The following is a 26,318-nucleotide window of genomic DNA, read 5'->3' as shown; positions in this document are numbered from 1 at the left end:
AGGTGAGAGCACCTGAGATCTAATTCCAACTGTCTGGTTTTAATTGCTTTTCTTATACAAGGGTGGATAAGAGTGGCCTTGGTGTACAACAGTGGTTCTTGACTTAATGGTTGGTGGCCTTGCCCTATTATGACCATCTTTATTTTCTCTTCTCTCTGCCTACTTTTTGCTTCTTTTTTTGTTTTATATTCTAATCCCGACTTCTATTTTTTCTTTCTCATTTTTCTTTCTTTTCTCCTCACTGCCAGTCTCTTCTTCGGTCTGCCCCAAATAGTCACCATGACCCTTTTCTTTGGAAAAAGAGGGGGTGGGGATTTTTAGTTAATCATGGTCTAGGGTGGAGACCTTCTCTTTTTAGTTAAATTATCTCAGTGTCATCTCAAATGCCTTATACAGTACTAGGAAATATTAAGTTCTCAAAAACTGATTTTTGGCAGAAAATACAACATACAACATCAGACAGGTTTATGTCCTTAATAATGAGGGTTGACCCTACTTGGATTTTTCAGGACAGTTGTGATTTCAAATTTTCTATTCTATTGTTTAATAAAGTGTCCTTATACTATAAAACCACATCTTGATTTTTGGTTTGAAAATGTGCTCACCCCACCCATGAAAAATAAACATTAATCCGTACCCCAAACATAATACACACTGAAAGAGAACATTCTTTGGGTATTTTACATGCTCCTCCTGGAAAAGGCCAAAATGAAAAAAATAAAAGAAAGAAAAAAAAATTGAGTGGCAGGAAGGAGGAGGTGGTGGGTAGAGATTTGGCGGATTTTGTTTAGCTCCGGTAGAAGGCTCTCTGGAACAACTTAGCCAGCGTTTTCATTGGCAGGCCTCAGCAGAGCCATTAGGGCTATTAAATGAATGTATTGTTTTGAGTTTTCTTTGGCCCAAACGCCCCTATTATTTAGGGAAACGGAATTGCACATTTGCAGGGAAGAGAGAAGACTGAATGCCAACTCACTCAAACCTTCCTTCATGGCGCTCTGTGGGCGAACAGGCCGTAGGGCTGGGTATTGCTGAGAATTTCTAGCCCGTACGGATTCTCATGTGCCAAGTGCAATACTGAATCTGATCAGGATTCTTGAATTTTTTTCTTTTTTCATTTTCTGGTTAAAAAGTAATCAGAGCTTTGTGAAAGTTCCTCTAATAAATTATACAGCAGCCTTTTCATATCTGGCAAGGAAGCCTTTTTAGAATGTCTGTTCAGGAGCAGAGGGCCCTGATCTGAAACGCCCAATCTCTTCTGGCCTAAAAATAAACTTGGGTTTTCAGAAATCGTGTGTATGTGTGTGCGTGTGCGCCCGTGTGTGTGCGTGGGTACAGAGGGGAGACAAATGGAGAGTGCTGAGTGTAGAAAATACTTTGTTAATAGATCCTGGAGCTGGAAATGCTGACTTTTTTTTCTTTTTAAATAAAGGATGAGGCTAAACAGATGACCGTCCATCCTTTTCAGTTTGTAGAGAGTGTCTTCGGGATGTGGGCCAGGTGAAAAAAACACTAGGATGAACTCAGTTGGTCCTTTCTTTCTTATGTCTCTATTTTCTCTTGTTAGTTATTGTTGGTTGACCCTTTTTTTGGTTCCAAATACTGGAGCAGAGTTAGGATAATAGAGACTGAGTAGCCCAGACTCTGCCTAGGGAAGCTCCTGCTTACCTGGGGAAGGAAGTTTTGCCACATCTTATCTTCATTTGTAGGACTTGGTGCACTGGCCTGTGCGTGCCAGCCTTTTCATTATGAAGCTGCTTTTGTTCCAGCATAGAAAAAGATGGCATAGGATAGGGTCAGATATTCTAACCAAGGTCTCTTTTGCCCCCTTTATTTTTTAAAAGTCGAGTTTCCCCTCTAGTATAATTCATTCTCCTTGTAAATTCCCAAGCAGTAAATAAATAAGTTCTGTTTTTGTTCTATTCTCTCTGTCTACTTCTTTCCATTTTTCCACAACTTTTGAAAACAAGCCTGACTCTGGGTTTAGATCAGTTTGCAAAAGTGTGTTCCATTGGTTTTTAAATAGGCATTATTTGAGAAACAATTAAAAAAAAGTGTGCCATTCTCAAATATGTTTGAGGAATTGAGCTAAATAACAGTTACTTTTCTGCATCCTTTCTATTTTGCCACGTGCTTTGCATACATTATTTCATTTGACCTGTGTAACAATTTTAGGAGGCAGGCTCATTTTTATCCTCAGGCTATTATTATCCTCACTTTTTAGGCTTTTTAAAAATGTTTATTTTTTAAATGATCACAATCATTTTTCAAATCATGAAACTGAGCTTAGTGATAATATATAAATGCTCCAAATCATACCACAAGAAAATGGCAAAGCCCAAATTAACCCAGGTCATCTTAATTTAGAGCTACAATCTTTATTTACTTATGCAGTCTCCTAGGAATTTAAACAGATTTTAGTTTTATTTGGTACAGGAGGTCTCAGAACATTTAATAATTTGCATTTAGAATAAAGAGGGAAGTGCACTTCTCTCTTTTTTTTTTTTGACTACAGTATAACTTCTGTGGAAAGCATTTAAGAAGCCATTTTTTCTCATAATACAGAATCTAGTCTGAGTCAACCTCATCATCACATTGGTGTTAAGGGTTTCTTGGTAACGGTAATGTTACTGAGACTCACGTCAGTGTTCACTTGAACACTGAGATAAGTCAAGGAGGTCTAAGTTAATGTGTAAAATTTTGCAGCAAAGTCAGCTCCAATATCCTCATTACTCCAAGAATTGCCACTTAACTCTATGACCAAATTGCAGTTTGTCTCTGTAACTGAACTTATAGTGAGAAAGAAAGATTTGATGCTCCCAGAATATCCTTTTCATTCCATGCCTCAGTGAAAGATAATTGCTCCACTTTTCTGGGCAGTGCCCAAGGCATGCTTCCTTTTACAGAAATGCCTCTGAATGAGATGAGAAAGTCTTTTGCCCAAGAGAGTAAATGGCTGAGAAAACCACGATTGTCAATTTTCTGTGGTTTACTGCAGTTTAAATGACAAAAATTGCAAAGGATACCTGATTGCATATTTGGTTGAACAAAATGAATTTGCGTGGGTCAAAAAAAAATGGTGACATACCAACAGCTTAAGATTCAAAGAATGAGTATGCCCCCGATTCTGCAAATTATTGTATGTTCTTCATATGTATAAAAATAGAAACAAATACATCAAAATATTAATACTAGTTATCTCTGAGGGGTTAGAATTTGGATACTATATAATTTTCTCTTAATCCTTTCTGTGTTCTAAATTATTGATAACGCCCATGCAGTACTTTTATTATTAAAAAAGAAGGGGTTAGATAGAAGGAGTAACACAAGCAAAAGGACAGAGGCACTAAACAGCATAGTTGGGTGTGGGTGGAGGAGCTGTTAGTGGTTTGATGTTGCCGGAAGTAAAGCACAAGCCAGACAGTGACAAGAGATGTGGTGGTTGTAAGGAAGGTCACAGGTTGGTGGGATTGGTGGCCAGCAGGTGGATGACACCAGCAGCTATGTGAGTGACAGTCTGGGGAAGGTGAAACTGTAGGCAAGAAGATAGAAGACCACTGTCTGGGCAAGAGGGCCCATGGCAGTGACATTAGAATGAAAGGGATAGAGCTGAAAATAATTAATAGGTAAATTAGGTAAGCTGCAGTGGTTGAGTGGATGTTAAGGTTGAGAATAAATGTGGAGGAGAAAGGATTACTCTGAGGTTTCTGCCTAGGGTGAAAAGGAACAGAGGGTGTAGCTCTGAGATCTTCTTCCTCTATCAAGATTTTTGAAACCATGCATGGAAGCATTTGTCTTATCTCTTAATCTTTACGGAATCATGGCTATGACATTCCTTCTCTTTGAGAGTGAAGAGATCCAATCACAGGACACTTGAGAGATTTGGTTCACCTATTGTCTGAAAATGCATTGCCTTTCTTGTGTGTCACCCTTTCCTATGTGAGCATACAAGGTGTATTAGATGCCTATGCTGAGTACTTTATATCGAAAGGCATTTTGCCTTCACATCAGTCATTGGAGTTGATTATTACTTAATGTTACAGATGAGAAAAGTGAGGCTCAGAGAGGTTAAAGAATTTGTCTAGGATCACATAGCTAGTAAGTGATGGAGTTGGGCTATAAATCGTGTCTGTCTGAATTCAGAGTCATGCATCTTCTTCCTCTTCCTCTTGCTCCTCCTCCTCCTTCTCTTCTTTTTTGAAAAAACTCTTTAAACATGTAAAAACCATTCTTAGCTCACAGTCCATATAAAAACTAGCCACAGGCTGGATTTAGCTTGTAGTGCATAATTGGTCTAGAGTGCAAACACGCACACATGCACACACAGAGGACATTGGTGATGAAAGGGTAATGTAGTGAGTGTTGGGGTAGCAGGAGAAAAATGGAGAAATCACTTAGCTCTAGGCTTCCTGGGGAAAGGGAAATCCAGCTGGAATAGGCTGCCCATGGTAAACATGGGAAGACCACAAGAGTATGAGTCATCATTAGGCCATAGTCTGAAGGTGATCACTCAGCCAACAAATGATCCTCAGATGGCGTCGAAGCACTAATGTCAGGGGCAGGAGACGGAAAGAGATTGAGGAAAGGAAATAGGTTCCTTAGATAGAGCCCTGGCCCTAGCCTCCTAGGGAAGGTAGCACAGTAGAGTGGCTGAAAGGGTGTGCCTTTCTGGGCCTCAGCTCTCAGAGAAGAGGAGAAGGTAAGGTAGGGGTGAAGAAGGGAAGATGAGTAGGTTGCCTCCGTATGTGTATACAGACATCTCTGTCCTCAGTCACTACAACACTTGCAACTTTCAGATGGGCAGACATGATCTGCCATCCTTCTGGAATCAAAGTCTACAGATGATAATGCAAAAGGCAAACAAAAACTCTCCCATCAAAAGAGGACACACTTGTACTGAAAATCCATATGGAGTCTGTGGGCTTATGAGAACTTATCAGGTGAAAGGGCAGAACTAGGAGCCCTCTGTCCCTTGAGACATGATGACAAGTGAGCCTTGACTGTAGGTCCACGCAACTTCTGGGGAAGTTGTGAGCACCATTAGAAGGGCCCAGAAAGCTCTGGTGAATTTGGATCTTCCTAGACTGTATCTTCTTACAACCAATAAAGCTTGTCTTGGAGTCTGTGAGTGACAGAATATTTTTTAAACCCCTATTTTATTATCTAGCTGCCATTTGCAATTCATTGTTTCATCAAAAGGAGTCAAATATGGATACAGAAATGGCTGTTTTCTGCATTACAATGTATATGTCCTAGAGTGAACTTAATTCCTCAGGGACTCAATATTGAGAAATATTTAGTGTATCATTAAAGACAATACTGTACCACAGTTAGAGAAAAGGTGGTGGAATCACAAGGCTCTCAGTTCAAGTTTCAGCGTTCTCCCAGTCACCGGTGCAATGCAATGAGCACTGTGCTGGAGGAACCCAGACTGTGCTAAGGTCGTACCTAGACTGGGAACCAAATCTGGACTCAGTGACAGGGACAAATGTCAGGAAACCTTCCTAGAAGAAGTGACATCTGTACTGATTTTTTTTTTTTTTAGTGAAGCATAGTCAGTTTACAATGTTGTGTCAATTTCTGGTGTACAGCATATTTCAGTCATACATATATTCATTTTCATATTCTTTTTCTTTGTAGGTTTCTACAAGATATTGAATATAGCTTCCTGTGCTAAACAGTAGAAACTTATTGTTTATCTATTTTATGTACAGTAGTTAGTATCTGCAAATCTCAAATTCCCAGTTTATCCCCTCCTTCCCCTTTCCCCTCTGGTAGCCATAAGTTTGTTTTCTATGTCTGTGAGTCTGTTTCTGTTTTGAAAATAAGTTCATTTGTGCTTTTATTTTTTTTAGATTCCACATATGAATGATATCATATGGTATTTTTCTTTCTCTTTCAGGCTTACTTCACTTAGATAAACAATCTCTAGGTCCATCCATGTTGCTGCAAATGGCATTATTTTATTTTATTTTTTTAATTACTAAGTGGTATTCCATTGTATAAATATACCACAACTTCTTTATCCATTCATCTGTTGATTGTACCAATTTTTGATAACGTGTAGTTATTAGCAGAAAAGTACAACAGGAAAAGAGCATTCTAGGCTGAAGAAATAGTTGTGAAATTTCATGTCACCAAGAGAGAGCATAACAGAGGTGCAGAGCTATAAGTACTTTGGGGATTTGTAAAAAACAGTGTAAGAGAAATAATGGCCAGAGATGAAGTTAGACAGGTAGCAAGGGGCCAGATCACAAAAGGCTTGAAAATATATTAAGGCAAAGATCCAAATGGATCTTGTCTGAAATACACTGGACACCACTGATGTGTTTTAAACAGGGGAAAGACTTGCTAAGATTTTCATAAGAAGGATGGAAGGAGATAGGGGAAGACTGAAGATAGGCCAGCCAGTAAAGATTTTGCTCAATAAATATGAGAAAGCATGATGGTGTAAAGCAATGATAGAGTGAACAGGGGAGGGAGAGATTTTAGAAATATTCAGAATATAGAACTTATTGGACTTGGTAATTGGTTGGATGTGGAACTGAGAAAGAGAGAGGAGTTTAGGATAACTCCCTTCTAGGGTTCTGGATTGGAGATGTAGTAATGGTGAGGCTTGTCTCCATGATAGAGAAATTCAAGAAGTGTAAATTGAAAAGGAGAATGAGTTGAGTTTTAGACTTGTTGAGTTTGAGATTCCTGAGAGATATCTGGGTGGGGAAAAAAGCTGCAGGAGTGAATGAGTTCACCCAAGGGGAGAATAGAGAGTGACAAATAAGAAAGCAGAGGATGGGTCCTGGGGAAACAGTGCTTAAGAGAAGTGGAGAGGAAGACGGGGAGATGCATATATGAAAGAGTATGGAAAGGAGTGTCCTTAGAGATAAGAGGCAAACTAGGAAAATGTTGACTTACTGAAGCCAAGGAAGAGGAAGTTTCAAGAAGAAAGTGATCAACAATGTCAAATGCCCCAGAAAGGTCAAGAAAGTAAGGAAGAATGTATCCACTGGATAGAACTGGGAGATTAGTGGTGACCTTGCAGAGGACAATTTTACTGAGAACGTTGAAGATGAAAGCAGAACGTTTTTCAGTTCAATTTATAATTAACAGTTTTTTATTGTGTAATCTTTATAAGTTCAAAATGTAAGAAAGAATTACATACTTTGAAATCATTAATAATAACAGAAGGTCCTCTTTTTCCTACTCTTTAGTTACTCCTAAGTAGGAGTTATACCTAACTGGATTTAGGAGAAGGTGGGCATCAAAGTATTTGTTCATGAACCCCACCTAACCAATCCCCTTACATCTCCCTAGTAAGTGGCTGGCTTTCCTGTTCTGTCTCCTCTCACAGTGAGTATTACACACCTTCTATTTCACAAGTCTTCTCAAGTTTCTATACCCAACACCTCACTCCCCACTCTTAAGGGATCCCCTCACCTTCTCCTTTATTAGGAAAGCAGCATAAATTAGAGGAGCATTCCTTCAGTGCAATATCTGCCATCAACCCTCAAAACCATTGGCATTCTTTCCTTCCTTCCCTTCTCCCTCTCTAGGGCATGAGCAGGTTCTGCCTGGTGTTCAAGGAGATTCTCAGGGAGTGGTTCCTGAGACAGGAGTTTTTGTAATTTGCTCAGGGATTCTTTTAGCAGAAGGAGAGGGGGAAACAGGATGAGGCAGGGCAAGGGACTAAGCAAGCATGTGGTCCCACAATCCAGTCTTAAAGGGAGCTCTGCAGCATGAACTGCACCATGGATTTGGTCCTGTCTTGGGGCAGTGAGCGGGTGTTTTGTACCCTTCTGTCAATCAGTCATTGTCTGTCCCAGCTGCTCCTGGGAGGGGGCAAGCAAAACTCCTGTGGGGCAGCTCCTATTTGGTGAAGGAGGATTCTCCAAAGAAAAGAGCCAGCAGTGAGCTGTTAGCAGCCAATATGCGCAGCAGCTAGGGGCTGGGGGAACCTGCTTAGGTGGGAAACCAACAGTATCTACCACACTCCTGTGTAAGGTGTGTCTTTCTTGGTGAATTCTGCATTTACTTATCTTAATTATCTCTTTTTTCTTTTTATAATATCTCTCCTAACTGGTGTTTTCCTATTAAATTAACTCAGTAATACTTAAATCGCCTACCATAAACATTTTCCATCCTCCCCTACATCCTCACACTCTTCCTTCACTGCCAAGGTTCTTGTCTGGCCTGTTTTCCTCTCTTCCTTAAGAGCCACTTACTCCCCAGCCCACTGCAGTCTGGTTTCTGCCTCTACTGTTTTACTGAAATTGCTTTTGTCAATGTTACCGACCTTCTTGTTTCTGGTCCTTGTGGAGACTTTTCTGTTCTTCTCTTACTTCAACTGCCAGGAACATTTGGATTGATCTTCTCCCTTGGCTTTGGAAATTCCAGCTCTCCTGGATTCCTTCCTACCTCTTCATCCCTGCTTCTAAGATCTCTTTGCCAATTTCTTTTCTTCTGCCTATTCCTCAAAGTTACTATTCCTCAAGGTTTGATTCTATGCCTTCTCTTCTCACTCTGTACACCTTTTCCTGGGACAGACTGAAACTTCTGAGACCTTCAGAAAAGATCACTCCTTCACTGTACCATGGTACATAATTCAAAAGTAAACACGTTTTTTAAACAGCAGTGTAGGAGGGTTCCCTTTTCTCCACAGCCTCTCCAGCATTTGTCATTTGTGGACTTTTGAATGATGGCCATTCTGACTGGTGTAGTTTTGATTTGCATTTCTCTGATAATTAGTGATATTGAGCATTTTTTCGTGTGCCTATCGATCATTTGTATTTCTTCCTTGGAGAATTGCTTGTTTAGGTCTTCTGCCCATTTTTGGATTGGGTTGTTTGTTTTTTTCTTATTAAGTCATATGAGCTGCTTATATATTCTGGAGATCAAGCCTTTGTCAGTTTCATCTTTTAAACAAAGCAAAATTAATATTATATCTCTCTAGCCTTTCACATTGCACCGTTCTGGATATGTGTTTTGAAAATGAACTAACTAGCACTCTCTCTCTCTCTGTCTCTTTCTCTTTCTCTCTGCTGATTCTCTAGGCACATTGTTGTGTTGAGTGTAATTATTAGGTAGTCAGTAATGCACTACCTTATTCATTCTATAGTTTTCATTGTCATCTATGAGTTAGTGCTTCCTGAATTTATATACTGTTCAGATCTAAAGAACCATATATATACCTGTCTAATAAGCATGTCTAATTTGATGATCACAGATGACTTCAAACTGTCACCCAGATCTGTTCCTCCTTCTATCTCCCACTTCAGTGAATTTTGCAGACCAGTCACTCAATTTAAAAACCTAGGAGTCATAATGGACTCTTTCTCACCTCACCTCATCCCCTTAATCACCAAGTTCTATTGGTCCTGTTTCTAAATATCTCCTAAATCCAGCCATAGCCTTCCAACAGACATCTCTGCCTCTAGTTTTGCACTCCTCAAATCCGTTCTCCACACTTTCTTAACACCAATCCTTCCAAAAGGCAAGTCGAATCACATTTCTTCCTTGCTTTAAAGAACTCTGCACTTCTTATCATGGTTTTCAAGACCTTTTACGCTCTGGCTGCTATTACCTTCCTCAGTATCAGAATTACCGCTTCTCTCGAACTCATGAATTACTTCCCCTCTCTTATCCATTGGGCCTTTGTACCAATAGCTGCCTCTTCTTCCCATGTCATCCCTTCTCCAGGGTAACCCCTTTTCACCTGCCCGGTCTTGGTATAGATGAGGAGACGTCCCTTAAATCCTGGTCAAGTGCTCCATTCCGTAGATTCTCACCACATTTTACTTTCCCTCCCAGAGTGCCTGCTGAGTCCCAGTGTGACCGCCCCTTTCCTGTCACCTCCCCTATAAGGCCACTAACTCCATGAGGGTAGGAGTGCTACCTGGGCTGATTCACTGTATGCTGGTTGTTCAGCCCAGTGCCTGAAATTCAGTAGGTGCTTAGTAAATAGTTTCTGAATCAATGAGTGTGTTATCCCACCTTCTAAAGTCAAAGTGCAAAGGATTTTTGATCATCAATGTGCTTATAGGATTAATTCACCTTCCCCACACCAATAGAATAGAAAGTTGAGAGTTCAGTTTGATGCATGTGTATTGTTAAAAAAAAACTGACTTCGGTGATGTATGTGTATGTGTGTGACATATTACGGAAGGAATGTTTTGTTAGAAAACGGGATTTGAAGATAACCTTTTTAAATGTTCTAAAGCAGTGGAATAAAGATCTTATAGAAGAGAAAAGAAACACAAAACAATAACTAAAATATGCGATAACTCTATGGGTTTTCACCATTAGTTGAAACACATTGTGTCAGCCCTAGTTACCCACAAGGACCACTTTTCCCAGTAAAAGTGTCCTATTTTTAAACCTAGTTGTAGAATTATATTGCCCATCCTACCCAGGCCCTGAGAGTTTATCACTACACAGGGTTTTTGCCAAAAACCTGCTCTGTCTTTAGTCATCAGCAAAGAGTTGTCCAGGAGCGTGTATTTGGGGCTTTGGGCTTTGCCTTTCAGCGTGTTTTTGTCCCTTGCTCTCTACCAACCAGCGGCAGCAGGTCTCATATGCTGCTCTTTGTAGTCTGGCTCTTTCCTCTGTGGTTTGAGGCAGTTCTGCGGCAGGGCAGTAGAATGCCTCTCTTCCAATTACAGTCTTCTCTGCCTCACCTTCCAATTACAGTCCATCTGCACCATCGATATATTCAGTGGATATTAAGTGGGCACTTAATAATATGCAAGATGACGTACTAAGTTTTTCTCACACTGAGAAAGACATGGTACTTGACTTCTGGGAACTTTGTCCAACTAATGAAATAAAGAATGCTCTATAATATTGAAATAAAGAATGCTCTATTATACATGTATACATATATGTATGTGTGTGTGTGTATATATATATATATGTATATGTTATATATATATATATATATATATATATATATGTAAAGGCCAATACAGAAGAATACAAATAAGAAGAGAAAATTACTTCAAATCCCACAATCGTTTCACCCCCTTTTAGATATCCAGATTGACATCGATGTATATATGGTTTTAAATAAATATAATTTATTTAAATTATATTATACTCATTTGTACAGCCTGCTTTTACACTCAATAATATGTGGGGGGCATTTTTCCATTTTAATCAATATAAATCGAGATTATTTTTAATGACTTCATCGTATAAATGTTATTTCCTTTCATTTTTCTTGCCAGGTCCATGTTAATGGAAATTTACACTATAGTGTGCTACTGTACTCTTGTTTGCTATTACACTATTCTATTAGCAGAATATACTATGCTATTATACTATCATGTTATTATACTATTTCTTTTTTCTATTATTCCATTGTTGTTGGTGCATATTTGAAACTTACACAAATATCTTCATAAGTTAAATACCTAAAGGTAGGATTTGTACTGTTGGCAAATATTGCTAAAGTAGGCTTACATATTGTAATTTCCTATTATAGTCTATTGTGTTATAGACTAGACTGAATGATGTAGAAATTCAGATTTAGGCTGGGGTGAGCAGTGTGGGCTTCCTGGGGAAAATGAAATAGAAAATGGGCCTTGAATGTCAGATACATTTTTGATAATTGTACATGGAAGGGAAGAACAGCATAAGCAAAGCAGGAACAACAACAACAAAACAAATCCAAAACCAAAAAAAAAATCCAATCAAACAAAAACAAGAAAAACTCAGACTCAGAACAAATAATCGGAGGCATGTTTGACATCAATGAGTAAATCCGTTTATCTCAGTCGATGGCACAGTGGTGCTGGGGCAAGCCTGGAGGGTGGGCTGGACATCAGATTAAGGGCAGCTTCAAGGGGCAAATTAAAGGAAACCAAAATGACCGTTGTGTGGGCCACCAGGAACCAAGAGTGGACAGGATAACACCAGGTTTGATGTCATATGGTATGGATCAGACTGCATATAATATTAGAGGAAGAAAAATAAGAAGACATCTTAGTTCATGACAAAGTGAAAAGGATCTACTCCAGGTACTGACAGTGGGAAGGGAAAAATAGGAATGTGTTTTACAGACCTTGTGAAAGAAGATTCCATAGAAGTTGGGACTAAACATCCAGTTAGCCACCAACTCCTATAGACCCCTCTTTCCCAAAGTCTCTAAACCACTGCCGCCATCGCCGATTCACACTGTGCCAGCAAGGTCCACCTGCAGCGAGCGTTCGCCGCACAGCCCGCCTCCCCACACTCGCACCACTAGTGCCCGGGCACCGGAACACCATCGCCCAGCCGTGCTGCAGGCAGGGAGGGAAGACGCAGTCAGAAGTGAGGTCTGACCGTCCAGCATAGGGAACCACAGGGAATATCTTTGTAATAGGCTATAATGAAAAAGAATATGAAAAGGAATATATATAAATATACATATATATATAAAATTGAATCACGATGCTGTACACCAGAAATTTACACAACATTCTAAACTGACTATATACTTCAATAAAAAAAATTAAATTCATAAAGAAAGAAGTGAGGTCTTCATCTTACCATCACCTTCCAACCAGAACACAGCTGACTAGTAGACTCGAAGTCACATCCAGATCCCCAGGTACAAGGGAGCTGGAGAAATGTACAACTCACCTTTTCCGTCCTCAGGAACAGGAAGACACAGCGGAAGGAGGGTAGAATTGATGTGCACAAACAAATTCACAATATCCACCACAAACCTCGACAGCTGCTTCCCTGAGCCGATTTTCCACCCTGTCCCCCGTTCTTGCATAGAGTTCCATGCACACTGCTGTTACGGTGCCCGTCACCTAGCATTATTAGCATTTGTTTACATGGTTGTTTTCATATGTTCTACGTATGTTCTCTTAAAATTTTAGCTCAGCAGGGAGTTCCCTTAGAGAACCTGTTTCTTTTTGATGCTTCCTATCTCCTGTCTGCTTTATTGGGACATCCTAGAATTGAATTGATTTTCAAGGCTCATCCTCATCCATCTCCAAAGGGCCATTTTTCCCCTTGACAATTCTAGGCCATGAAATCATTACTCCCTTTTGGAAATCTGTGTCACTTAAGCTCTAGTCCTTGATGTTACCAGCCCTGGCTACTGCAAGAAACTAAAAAAAAAAAAAAAGTTTCTTTTCTTAAAGGAACTCATCCATTCTATGTCACCATCTCGTTCCTTCTTATGAATAAGAATTAAAATTAATTATTATGTCTCTCTGTTGGTTCCTGAGCTTTTTGAGAGATATTATCGGGGAGTCAGAAAAAGTATTTATCAGGAGTGCTGCTTTTGCTACTAGCAGCGTCAGCCTCCTGGCAGGGAAATTCTCAAGTTCTGGATCATCACTATATTTTTGTACTGTGTCAATTTTGGAACCTATTTTTGGGATGTATCAAAACTATCCCTTGCCTGACCACGCCAGCTGTAGTTTGTGCCTAGAAAATTTTCATTGCTGTTTTATTTTCACTAAACGTTTCCCATCGTGGGTTTACTTCAGGTGTTAGATTTCAGCTGTGTTTGCTTCCTTTTTGCACTGTCAGATTACTTCTGTTTCATTGAACTTTTTTTTTCGTTCAAGCAAGGTATGCCCTTAGTCTGTGTTTAGCTCCCCCATCCAGCCTCTAAGGTGATACTTACTTTCCTGTCTGATGATTTTTGAACTTCACGGCTGGCTACGTAGGCATCTGAGGCCATCATAAGTATTGTTATTAAAAATATAAGGTTTATTGACGACTGCTTATGTGTGATTTGATGAATGTTATCTCCTTTTTCTTCCGAGAAGTATATACAGATGACATTTTCACCATTCTCATTTTACACATGAGGAAACTGAGGTGTAGCGATGGTAGACGCCTGCCAATGCCACATAGCCAGTGAGCGGTGGAGGCAGGGCATGAGACCAAGTCCTTCTGGCTTGAGAACCTTAAGAGGTTGGTACTCTGGATCCCTCTGACTTTTGGTTTAATCATTTTCTCGTAAGTTCTATTGGGTACCTCTTTCCCCCATGCTTTTCTTTTTTCTTATCCAGACCCAATAAGTTATCTGGGTATCTTTATGCTCCCGTTCCAAATAAATTTCAGGGTATGACCCCCTTGGTAAGGTAGGGAAACTACCGTCAAGAATTGGCAAGGGGAAATTTACTTTTCTCTGCCTGTTGAACCCATAATTCAGGCAGTCACAAGACAAGTTCTTTAAAACAAATTCTTTCTCTTGACACCATCTTTTGAAGCCAGATGTTCATTCCCTGTATACTCTTTTCTTTTTCAAAGATACATTTAAGTGAAAGAAGATGTATTCATTTTCTATTCCCGCCACAAGTGACCACAAGCTTAAATGGCTGAAAACAACACATGTGTTACCTGACGGTCCTGTAGCTCAGAAGTTTGACACGGTCCCACCAGGCTAACAGCAAGGTGTTGTTAGGGCTGCATAGCTTTCTGAAGGTTCCAGGGGAGAAAACTTGTTTGCCTTTTTGAGCTTCTAAAGGCTGCACACGTTCTTTGGCTTGCATCCTCCTTCCTTCAGCTTCAAAGCCAGCAAGCTAGCATTTCTCTGACTCTGCTTCCATTGCCCGCTCTCTGTCTCTGATCACAGGCAAGAAGGGTTCTCTGCTTATGAAGACTCATGTAATTAGATGGGGCCCACTTAGATAGTCCAGAGTAAGGTCTGTACCCTTAATCATCTCTGCGAAGTCCCTCTTGCAATGTAAAATATAGTCCCAGGTTCCAGAGATTAGGACATGGACATCTTCGGGAGCATTATTCTGTTGACCACAGAAGATACTATGACATTAGACTTCAAATCCTTTCAATCACCAGTTAACTCTTGTATTTCAACCTTAAATTCTTACAACTCATAAACCTTTCTGGAGAATAATTCCATTTTACTTCTAGTAGTAGTACTCATTCCCATCTGCATTAGAGAAAGTAAGTTAATATTTTGGGTGTAATGAGTCTGGTCAGGTTCTCTATATTTGAATTTTAAGAAAAAAATGTGTTCCCCGTTGATGGTGGCCGAGTGATGATGACATTTAGCCTCTTTTGTGGCATTCAGTAGAGAAATAATAATTGTCACATTGTCTTATCTTCCTGGGCTCATTAGCAGGCGGTTGATTACACTGAGAGGAGTGAAGTGAAGGGGAGGGGGTTTTGAGGGAGGAACCTGGATTTTCTCTTTGGGTCATGGAGAGGGTAATAGAGGTGGCACCGATTCAGGGAGAGACACTGAAGAAGTGAGTGCGGGGAAGAAGGCTGTGAGTTCAGTGTCAGAGACAAACCGAACATCTTCCAGTCCACATACCCCCTGGAAACAAATGATGTCATACTACCATTAATAATCAAATTGCATTACCTCAATGTAGAACTATAAAATCTTACCCTCATACATCGTCCCCTTTCTCTAGTATTTCTGAGAGTCTTCAGAAGGGTGTGCCTTAAAAATCCATGCCCACTGGTTTCTGCGGTTCTCCTGCTGTTTGCCATTGAATACTGGCAATGGTATTTACCTTGTCTGCTGACACTCAGCATTTCCAGCTGATGCTCTGCCCTCACTGTTTCTCTAGGGAAGAGCTGGCCTTATTAGAGAGCTGGCTTCTCATGCAACCCACGGCTGTAAAACTCTCAAGTGTTAGAATGGTGCTGACATCCCTTAATTTTTTCCAGAAATGGAGAGAGTGTCCCTTATCCTCAGTTGGTGCTTCATTTTGTTATTAGGCCTTAAAGCATTGCTTATGTATTCTGGGTTGCACCAATTTTCTTATGAAAAGAGTTCTTTTTGTTTCTTCCCAAGGAGCTCAAAATCCAGTCTATAAAATTAGGTAGTGAACAAAATGCCATTGTGATTCTTCCCTTGTTCTTGCCTTTTTATCCTTCTGTGGACACCATCACATACTGCCTCTGTGTTTAGCCAAAAAGCAATCCGTCTTGCAGATATCTCCATGGAAGAAATGTCCACAGATTCATCAGTTGGATCACAATTTCAGATGCATTAAAACTCACTGTGTCTGAATTTTGTTTGTGCTCAGGTAGAACCACCCGTAATATTAACATGTCAACTCCAAGATGTCTGGGGTGATCAATGTGTATATATCTGTGTCTTTCTGAGAGTTTTCCAAATACTGATGGTTGCTTCCAAGTTTAACAGTAGAAAAGTTCCCAATGGTGAACAAGGAAAGTGACCAAAAAAATGGGCTACAAACAGTTCCTTGGGGAATACCTTTCAAGGATTAGAAGGGGAAAGAGAAACCCACAATGGAGACTGAGAATAGGTGGTCACAAAAGCAAGAAGAGAACCAAGAAAGAGCATTGCAATAAAAGCAGAGAACGTGAAGAAGCAGGAAATAATTAACAATATAAAAGTGAAACAAAGGATTCCTATAAGGAGGTGACTGAATTTTTTTCATTTTTGTGGGGAGGGACAGCTAGGAGGTCACTAACAGCTTCAGTGAAAGCAGTTTTGATGAAGCCGTTCTGTGAAAGCCAGGTTGCAGTGGAATTAGGGAGTGCATGAAAAAAAAGAGAAATGAATGGGAGATGAGGAAATTAGCCTTTCAAGAAGTTTGAGTTGGAAAGGAAGAAGGAAAAAGAGAGGATGCCAGCTATGGTTTGCTCAGAAACCTCATCCTGTGGGACTACAGGAAAGGGAATACAAGCAGGTGAGAAAGTAAATGTTTGAGAGTGTGTGTTTGTGCGCGCCGCACACACACGTACATGGGAGGGAGTGATGGAATTCATGATAAATGGCCTCAATTTTATCATCAGAGAAGGAGGCATGATTATCTAAGAGTCAGAGGAGATTGAGGTTGGTGGGGGAGAAGACATAAGAGAGGAATGGGGACGATTTCAAATAATTTCTGGAGAGGAGATGACCATACACAAATAAAAGTTTAGACAAATGGAACTAAAGAGCCACATGAGATCAGAAGTAAAACAAATCAATCTGAGTAAGGGTAACAATGAGAATGGCATGCAAATACCTCATTGGAGGTAAGGAAGGAGAAAAATAAGACTGTGTTTTCAGTGGAAGTTTCACTTAAATGTTGACATTCCCTCAGGTGACCCTAGGAGCTGGGGTGAAGGGAAGACGGAAAGCCCTTGATGTGTACGGAGCAACCAGGAGATGGGAAAACGAAAGTGGAAAGTGTGTGGTGACATAGTAGAAAGCCATGTGCCCAACAGCAGGAGCACTTTGATGGAAGGAGAGAAAAACTAAGTTTTCCAAGTTGCACGGGGCAGCTGGGAGAATACTAGTTGGCACTCTGGGGACCTGTAAGCCCCGCCATGTGAGCACAACCCAAGGACTGGGAGAGCAGGTCAAAGGTGATTTTCGCCCAGAGGGGGAAGCATAGTTGGCAGAGTGGAGAGCAGATGGAGGTGGCAGAGGGAGCTCTTCTGTGGGCTGTGGGTAGAGAACGGTGCACAGCAATGACAGGAATGTTTAAGTGTAACCAAACCCCAGTAAGAATCCCAGCTTTGGCACAGATTGTTTCTGTGAGGGGGATTGGCTGAGGGTCCTTGCAGGGCATCTGGTTTTGCTCTGATGGAGGCTGCCTGACCGCCTGTGGAGTGCAGGCAGGATCTCCTCTGGACGGGGCTTGCTCTGACGGTGGGAAGCAAGGCCCTGGGTCCCAGTCTCGGGGCCCACATGCCTGCATCCTTTATGTCTTGCTTCTTAACATGGGCATTTTTTGATGCTGGCTCAACTTCCTTCAGACAGCTCAGGATCTTTCTCTCCTTTCTGGCTTGAATTATTTCTATCCGTCTGTAAAGGAGTTATTCAACTGACTGTTAAATGAGCACAAAGAGGCATTATTTTTATATCCTTTCACTTTTACTAAATCAGAAACCGAACAAGAGTCAGGGCTCGCGTGGAGACTTAGATACTAGGGTGTGGAAGGGGTCAGTGGCCAGGGAGCAGGCATGCACTCCATCCAGGGGACAAAGGAATGTGGTGGGCTGGACACCGGGCAATGGTTAGTCCCAAACCAGTAGGTCACACTGACACAGTGATGAGGCAGGTGGGCATTCTTCCAGGCGGCCTGTCAGATATAACAGCCTCAAGCAGTGGGCAGAACAACTCGATATGTTAGCCTCAAGGAAGGCTTGTTTCTGAGACAGTTTTTATAAAAATCAAAGTGAAACTTCACTTTCGTCCATCCATGTCCTCAAGGAGAAGTTCCTGGTGAATGTCTCAAAGTAGGGGATGGAGAGGATGAGTAAAGGGAGCTCTTGGCAGAAATTAAGCAGATTAATGCAGTTCATCTCTCTTTTCATACACAGTTCTGGTCAGTTCATGATCCTGTGCCATTTATGATATTTATGGATGTCATTTCACCCTTCTTTGAATGTTAGGTTATTTTGGATGACAAATCTATGTCTCAATAAATCATTTCTGAAGCAAGATGCTAAACTCTGAATTTTAGAATAATGGCCATTTTCCACATCTTAGATCTGAGCCAGGCTCTGGTCATGTTAGTTGACAAGCTAAGACATTTATCTTCATTAGCTCTGATTAACTTTTGAAATGGTGCTAGACACCCTGACATCTACACTTTTACCCTTTTTGGTTTAGGGAATAATCTGGACAAAAATATTCGTTTCCAACAAAATCAGACTTTCCTCTATCGATTCAGTTAATGACTCTTTCCAACTAGCTCTGGCTTTTACACATGTGTTCTCTCCGTTTGACTTGCTGACTTCCGTCTGTGTCTCTGTAGAGTGCAGGAGTTAAGGGCAGCGCACTCGGTTTGCCACCAGCAGGATGTGGACACTGTCGTATGGAAGGGTAATTCATAGCTGGAGAGAGGGTTGGGCAGGAAAGGAAAGGGAGATGAGTAGAACCAGCAAATGAGCTGGTGGTGGAGGAGGAGGCCCCGTGGAGGGTGGCTCAAGGAACGTTAGTGGAACCGCTGGGTTGAGGGAGGACAGAAGGCTGACGGCCAAGACTGGTAAATATGAAGCCAGAGAAGCCAGTAACACACAGATAGCCCGCATAAACCGTGCCAGGAACGGGAGGGCTGGGGGGGAGCGAGGCAGGAGACAAGAGAGAAAGCTGTCAAGTGATCAATCCCTAATTTTAATGGGGACTCAAATAGGAAGGGAGGGTGCAGCTTTTCTTCCCTGGCACCAGAGCTGTGTGGAGGCTCAGTCACTCCCTCTCTGCCCTCATTTCTTCCTTTTCTCCTCTGTTCGCTTCTTTTCTCCTTTTCTTTTCTTTCTTCTCTCTCTCCTCCCATCCGCCCTATCTCTGCTCCTTTCCTCTGGCTGATTAATATCTCTCCATGTTGACGTCATCATAGCCCCAAATCATCAATGTGTCAATATAGAAAATGGTCATTATTTTTAATAAAGGAGAAAGGGAAAGGGAATGTGACCAATGTCCAGGGAGAACCAGGCGACAGTCCAAAAAACATTGTGTCTCTAGGAAAGCAGCTGAAGGAATATCCCTCTGATGACATCTGACATCACTTCATGGAATTTGGACGATTTCTTGGGGTTGAGAACTATTTTTCCAAGATATTATGTCAATAAGAAAGACTATTTAAAAATCCCCTTTCTCCCCAGCATTTTTAGTTCCAAAGCAAAACCTTTTTATTTCCTTTACTTTTCTTCCCCTTTTTTGGTTCTGTGCCAAGGGACACCGACACAGATCCCCTTTGGTATCTGCCTTTCTTGTGTACCCCTTGCCAGCGTGTCCTTCACGTGGAGGGGTAAAAAGATGACATCAACTGTGTGGCCGGCGGGCAGAGCAAGAGGAGGGCAAAACCGCTCTAGCATGAGCTTCTGGGTTGAGAGATTTCAGTGTCTGCAGCTCGTCTACCAGAACAGCAAGAATAAAGCATGAATCTGTAAAGGAAACTTTCAGCTAAGCTGTCTGCACAGTTAAAGCGGTGATAGGAACATTCTTATCTTTGGCCACGATGGGACGTATCCAGTGAATCCAAGGGGCAGCTGAGTTCGGTTTAGTTGTTCTTTCTTAAAATAGCTCTTCATTGAGGGTGAGGAGGCTGTTTGCTCATGGTAAATTTTTAAGTTTCACTGATGCCAGGAAGATGAAGATCTTTGACTATCTATGAGCTTAAGAAGAGATAAAATGCTTGTTTCTCTTTTTTATGGGCCATGGGGCATGTGTTTTTAATAGACCTTTAATTCTGCGAGTAAGTGCAAACATAACATTGCCTGGTGCTTTGGGGGCCACTGATAGAGATGCTTGGGGAGTATCATAAGGTAGTCAGAATAGGGGTAGAGTTTCTATGGGTTAAGTTCTGGAAAACAATTTTGCAATAGCATTATATCCTCTCCTACCTATAACGCATCATTTTTTTTCCTCTTTTACTTTTTATTTCCTAGCTACTATTTACCTTTTTTTCTAAAAAGTACTGCCTGAAGCAAGAATTTACTAAACTAGAGAATCAGTCGGTCTTCTTATTGTAGTAACGATGATGCAGTGTGATGGAAAGAATCAGAGACTGAGAGCTGGAGGGCCTTCTACACCGTGGCCTGTGGGGTCGTTCTCAGGGTATAGAATTAGGAGTATTGTTGCATTTATCTTGAAGAAATAATCTGGGTGTAGAATGGAGAACTGAGTATGATGTCAAATACTGAGTATTCATATATTACGGTACTAAAAAGGTAGGGTGTTACCTATCTCGGAGTAATATCTGAATTGTGTATTAGTGCCTTTTTTGAGAGTTCCATGATATCTGATCTCTGGCCTCTCTGCTCCTGTAAAGCCATGCCGGTTGGGAGTGTCAGAGTCTGATTAGATCTGCTTCTGCTCTTCGCTCTGTGCTGATGCTTTGGCGTGACACGTCCTCCTCTCCCGTGCTCTCCAGGGCATACATGAGTGTGAAGGAGCTGAAGGAGGCCCTGCAGCTCAACAGCACTCACTTCCTCAACGTCTACTTTGCCAGCTCAGTGCGGGAAGACCTTGCAGGTGCTGCCACTTGGCCTTGGGACAAGGAAGCCATCAGTCACCTGGGTAAGTACAGTGAAGACCAAATACAGTAGGGAAATGAGGAGGTTGGAAGGGAGTCTGTGAAAATGAGTTTGGGGGAAAACAGGAGAGAAAGACAAACTTACTTAATGAATTAGCTGCTTTGGGCTGAGAATGGCTTTTGGGAGAATCTCTCACATTGTTTCAAGTAAGATGTATTAGAGCAAACAGTGGCAAATACTCAAGAGTGTGCTCAACCAAATCTACAATCTAGATATAAATAAGGGGGAAGGTATAGCTCAAGTGGTAGAGCACATGCTTAGCATACACAGGGTCCTGGGTTCAATCCCCAGTAACTCCTCAGAAAATTAATAAACCTGTTTACCTACCCCCACCAAAAAAAAAAATAATAAAATTAGATATAAATAAACTGCTGGCATGGAATATGTCTTGGGGATTCTCAAAGGGGAAACTAACAAGAAGGTGGCTAGCCTGTCGAACCTGGTTTGCGATAATCATTGTGCTGGAAGACTGATGGGCTTCTTGCATAGATTGGGATCCTGAGGACCTGAGGAGATCCTGAGCAATTCAAGCAGGCGGGGCTTGCCTGCTTACCTCGGAAAAGCATGACGCTTTAATACTGAGTGGAACTCCTGCATACTTAAGAAAGACAATCCCTTTTACAATATTCTTATTATAAAGGAAATCTTACGAGTCATTAAATCAGTTTACCGGGGTAAAGAGTAATTATTCAGTATAATTTGTATATACTTTCAAAGTCTTGAGTAGGATTCTACCAAAATTTATTTTAAAACTGAATTACTGTAATTGAGAGGAATTTTTCATTTTGGAGAGTGAATGCTTATAGAGACCAGAAACCGTTTTATGAATGATTTGAAAGAGATTATGCAAATTTAATCTTCTTAGTAATCAATTATACAGCAGGGAGAAGTAAACTGAAGAAAGATCACATAGTGCTGTGTATGTCAAACCCATGTGTGATGGGGTCATTGTGACGTGAAGTCCAGAATATTGAAATGATATTCAAGGAAATATAAGCAAGTGTCCAAAGGACAGCTAGTCATGCGGGTTGGGGAAGGAAGATGAGCAGTAGTTTAGCAATAGATGAAAAATATTGTTGCTGTTTGAGAGGAAACCGGGACATAAAAATCTCTGTAGTGAATCAGGTTAACATCCAGAAGGGGTATGAATCTCAAGCAATGGAAGGGACAATAAAAAAATTAAACATATGGTGGTCCAAACTGAATGCTCTGTTAAGACGCAGGGTTTCACTGGCTGTCTAGTATCTAATACAGCTTGAGGGCTCTGCAGTCCTTTTATCACTAATTTTGGCTTTTCAGTTCTCGGCAGGTGTGAAGTCAGAAATTCGTGAGGTTAGTGATGCATTCCAGGTGAAAGCTAATGTGAGTCATCTTAGCCTTGCTGGGAGCAACAGGTAGGCTAGAAGGTTATATTCCAATAATCCATTTAGCAGTGAGTTTGAAAGTCTTGAATTATCCTCATCAAAAGCAATGGTGGCTGGGGAGCACGTGACAGTGTAAGAAAGTACCTGCAAATCGGTTCACACCTGATTCACTGAGGGGAACCTTTTCAGTACGTATGACAGCAAGGTTTACCCAGCAATGGTTTCTTTGAATCCTCGGTCTGTTGTTGGGGACTGAATCTACTTGTTAAAAAAAAAACCCAAAACCTTAAAAAAAAAATGATCTACTTGGCCATTATGGAGACAAATCTTGACCGCTTGACAAGAATTGTGCTGGGAGCATACCGCTGAATGTTTTCTAACTTATTGGAACTAGGACATTGACAAGATTCATTAAACTATAAAAAATGTTTAAAGTACCAAAAAAAAAAAGCTATTTGAAGGCATCACATATCAGCCAAGACAACAGGGATTTAAGGGACCCAGTCCCAGTGAGAAGAAAAATGCATTGAAGTGAGTTATACATGTAATTCATTTCCCCTCGCCCCCGACCGTTAGTGAAATGGACAAATTCTCAGTGACAGTCACAGAGGCAGAGAAGAGAGCCTGGAGCTTGTGTCAGTCTCACTACATGGGAGGCAAAAGTCAGAGGTCAAGCCTTCAAGGCATCCAGGACTTGAGGGACCAAGCTTCCAGAGAGATATAGACATCACAAAAAATGAGCTTGTTAGTCTGCTCATGATTTTTAAGATATTTGCTAATTACTAAACTATGCGTTCTCAGGGTCAGTGGCCAAGAAAACAAGTATAAAATAACTACGAACAGAGTAAAAAGCCAAACACGATGATTTCAGGAGTCTCTTAGTGGAAGAGACAAAAAAAATGGAGTTGTGGTCCTGTCAAAGAGGGGCTCTGAGACACCCTTTGGGTGAGGGAAAAACAGAAATGACCTGGCTTACACAAAGCGTACAGTTCAGCCCGAAATACTCCTAAATCCCTTTTCGGAGGAAGGTCGTCTGCCTGTATTTAACTGCCTAAAGAAAGAAAATTAAACATGTCCTGGAGGAAGACAGTATCATCAAGAGCCTCTGAAAGTTTTCACGCACAATGTGAAGAAATCGGTAAAAAATGACCAGTTATGCTATGAGACAGGACCAGATGACGGTGAACTAAACTAAACAAAGAAACTAATAACCAGTCAATACAGACGCATAGATTATTGAGATATTGGAGTTACTGAATATTGGTTTGAAGATAATTATGATTATTATATTCAAAAATAGATTAAAAGATGAAGAGTGTCTTTAGAAAACTAGAATCCATATTAATGAATCAAATGGAATTTTTAGGACAAAAAGATAGAGTAACTGAAATGAAGAAATTGGTTTCTGAGCAGGAGAAAGAATTAAAGAACTAGAAAATTATAGAAAACGTATATATTGAAGCTCAGAGAGAAAAAATTCATTATGGCAAAGTGCTGAAAACCAAAGACAAAGAGAAAAATCTTAAAAGTGGCTAGAGAAAAAAGGCACATTACTTTAAAAAGAGCAACAATAAGTCTGGCATATTGACTTTTCAGCAGAAACTGTGGAAGTCATAAGACAACAGATTGATAGTGTTTTTAAAATGTTCAAAGAGAATAATTGCCAATTTATAACGCTATATTCAGCAAAAATCTTTTAAATTGAAGAAAAGTTAAAGATATTTTCGGACAAAGAAAAGCCAATATAATTTAATACCAGCAGTAAAATAAATACTGAAGAAAGCTATCCTGTCAGAAAGAAAATGACTCCAGTTGGAAACAGAAACATATGAAAAGAAATGACTCAAACTAGAAAGGATAAAAATATTAAAAGTAATAACAGGAATGTCTTTTTTGGTTCCAAATACATGTAGAATTAAAATATGACAATGGTGGCACAAAAGACAAGAATAAAGTAAATAAAGTTTAAAAATTAAGGCTCCTTCTATATTGGTGTCTAGAAGAAGTACCAATTTATTAATTGTAGACAGCTTATACACACTTTGTATAAAAATTAACACAAAATAGATCATAGATTTAAGTATAAAACTAAACTATAGAACTTTTAAAAGAAAACAGAAGAGAAAATCTTCAGGGCAAGACTAAGTGAATAGCGCTTATCTATGACACCCAAAGGAATAGCCCATAAAAATAAAAACTGATAAATTGGGCTTAATCAAAATTAAAAATTTTTTTCTGAGAATTCTATTAAGATGAACAAGGAAAAGGCAGACTTGGAGGAAGTCTTTGCAAACCATACATCTCACAAAGGATTTGTATCTAGAATATATGTAGAACTTTCAAAACTCAATAGTAAAATAAATATTCTAGTTAGAAAATGGGCAAGAACATAGACATTTTACCAGAGAGGATATACAGATGGAAGATAAGCAAATGAAAAGATATTCAATATCATTGATTGCTAGGGAAAAGCAAATTAAAATCACAATGAGGTTATCACTACACTTAGTAAAAAAGAGCTAAAATTTAAAATGGTAACAATACTAAATGCTGGTGAAGATCAAGAGAAACGACATCTCGTACCTTGCTGATGTATTCTGGAGAATACTTTGGCAGCTTCTTTTAAAATTGAACATACACCTACCATATGACCCAGGAATTAGACTTTTGGGCATTTATCCCAGAGAAATGAAAACATATGTCCACTCAAAAACTTGAATATTGATCTTTATAGCATCTTTGTTTGTAATAGTGTCAAACTGGAAACAACAAACATATTCTTCAGTGCTAATGGCTTAAGCAAATGGTGGTACATCCCCACAATGGAATACTACCTAGCAATAAAAAAGGAACAAACTATTAATACATGCAACAACTTAGATGGATCTCAAGGGTATTATGCTGAGTGAAAAAAAAACCCTCACAAATTACATCCTTATGATTTATGAGGTATTCTAAAAAAAAAAACTACAGAGATAGAGAACAAGCTAGTGGTCACCGAGCATTAGGAATGAAGTGAGGGTTGGGGGAAGAGGGGTGTGAGTGTGGGGTGATATAATGGATAGTAGGAGAGAAACCTTGTTGATTCAGTGGTTCAGTATCTTAATTATGGTGGTAGTTGCGCAAAGGTATACATACAAGTGATAAAATTGCATAGAACCACACACATACACCTACACAGTCCCACGCACAAACATCAGCACTCACAAGACTGCATGCAAAAACCGGTGAGCTCTAAATAAGGTCTGTGTCCTCTCTGCGTAAGCGGAACACTTCACATACAGCAGGTGCTTTTTGGATGCTCACTGAATGAAGGTGTGAATGAGTAAATGAGTGAAAGTATTGAATTTAAGTGGTTCCGAGAAACATTTGAATTATGTCATGAGTCGCTGACTCCCAATGGATTGCAGAAGAAATTAGGGCTATTTATATTGTTTTCTTCAACCTTGTAGGCATAACTAGTTCCCCTACAACATATTTCATAATGTGCTTTTAAGAAGTAGAAGACTAGACTGAACAGCTAAAATGTCTGGCCCAATATGAAATTCCTCATGTTCTTATTTATTTTTTCTTGTTTTGTCATAACTGATGGAACAGTGGAGCCCATGTTGACCTAAATCAGGTGTAGGGAATACAGACAGCTGGCATAACACGATAGAGGAAGATATGTAGGATTTTCTAAATAAAATCTTTTCAAGACTCAAGGTAAGATTATCTGTGTCAACATTCAAGACCCTGTCTTTTGAGGGTCAGCAGAATGACCTGGCAGATAAGTACACTAGTCTGAAAGTTTGAAGATTGAATCCAATTTCTGACTGCAGATGGCTTAAGTCACTATGTGGAAAGACCAAGGGAATCTATGGTCCTGCTTTGCTGTCAACATCATTTCTGATCTTTGGCATGATTTGGTACTTTCAATGCTGTGGTCATGCAGGGCAGAATCTTTTATAAGTAAACAAATGAGTGAGACCCCCTTGAGTT

At 40.2% G+C, this 26,318-nt stretch overlaps 1 protein-coding gene across 1 annotated transcript in view; it reads left to right on the top strand.

Annotated features, from left to right (window-relative positions):
• The window catches only part of PAPPA2 (pappalysin 2), a 245,644-nt gene that overhangs the window by 72,190 nt on the left and 147,136 nt on the right, over positions 1 to 26,318 (top strand). The window contains exon 4 of the mRNA XM_006199611.4: positions 20,811 to 20,956. Coding sequence (XP_006199673.2) covers positions 20,811 to 20,956 — 146 coding nt within the window. The remainder of the gene's footprint in view (positions 1 to 20,810; positions 20,957 to 26,318) is intronic.

Source organism: Vicugna pacos, chromosome 21, assembly GCF_048564905.1.
Source record: "Vicugna pacos chromosome 21, VicPac4, whole genome shotgun sequence".
Taxonomy (NCBI): Eukaryota; Metazoa; Chordata; class Mammalia; order Artiodactyla; family Camelidae; genus Vicugna; species Vicugna pacos.
The sequence above is the reverse complement of the archived record's forward strand: the minus strand, read 5'-3'. Positions and strand labels throughout refer to the sequence as shown.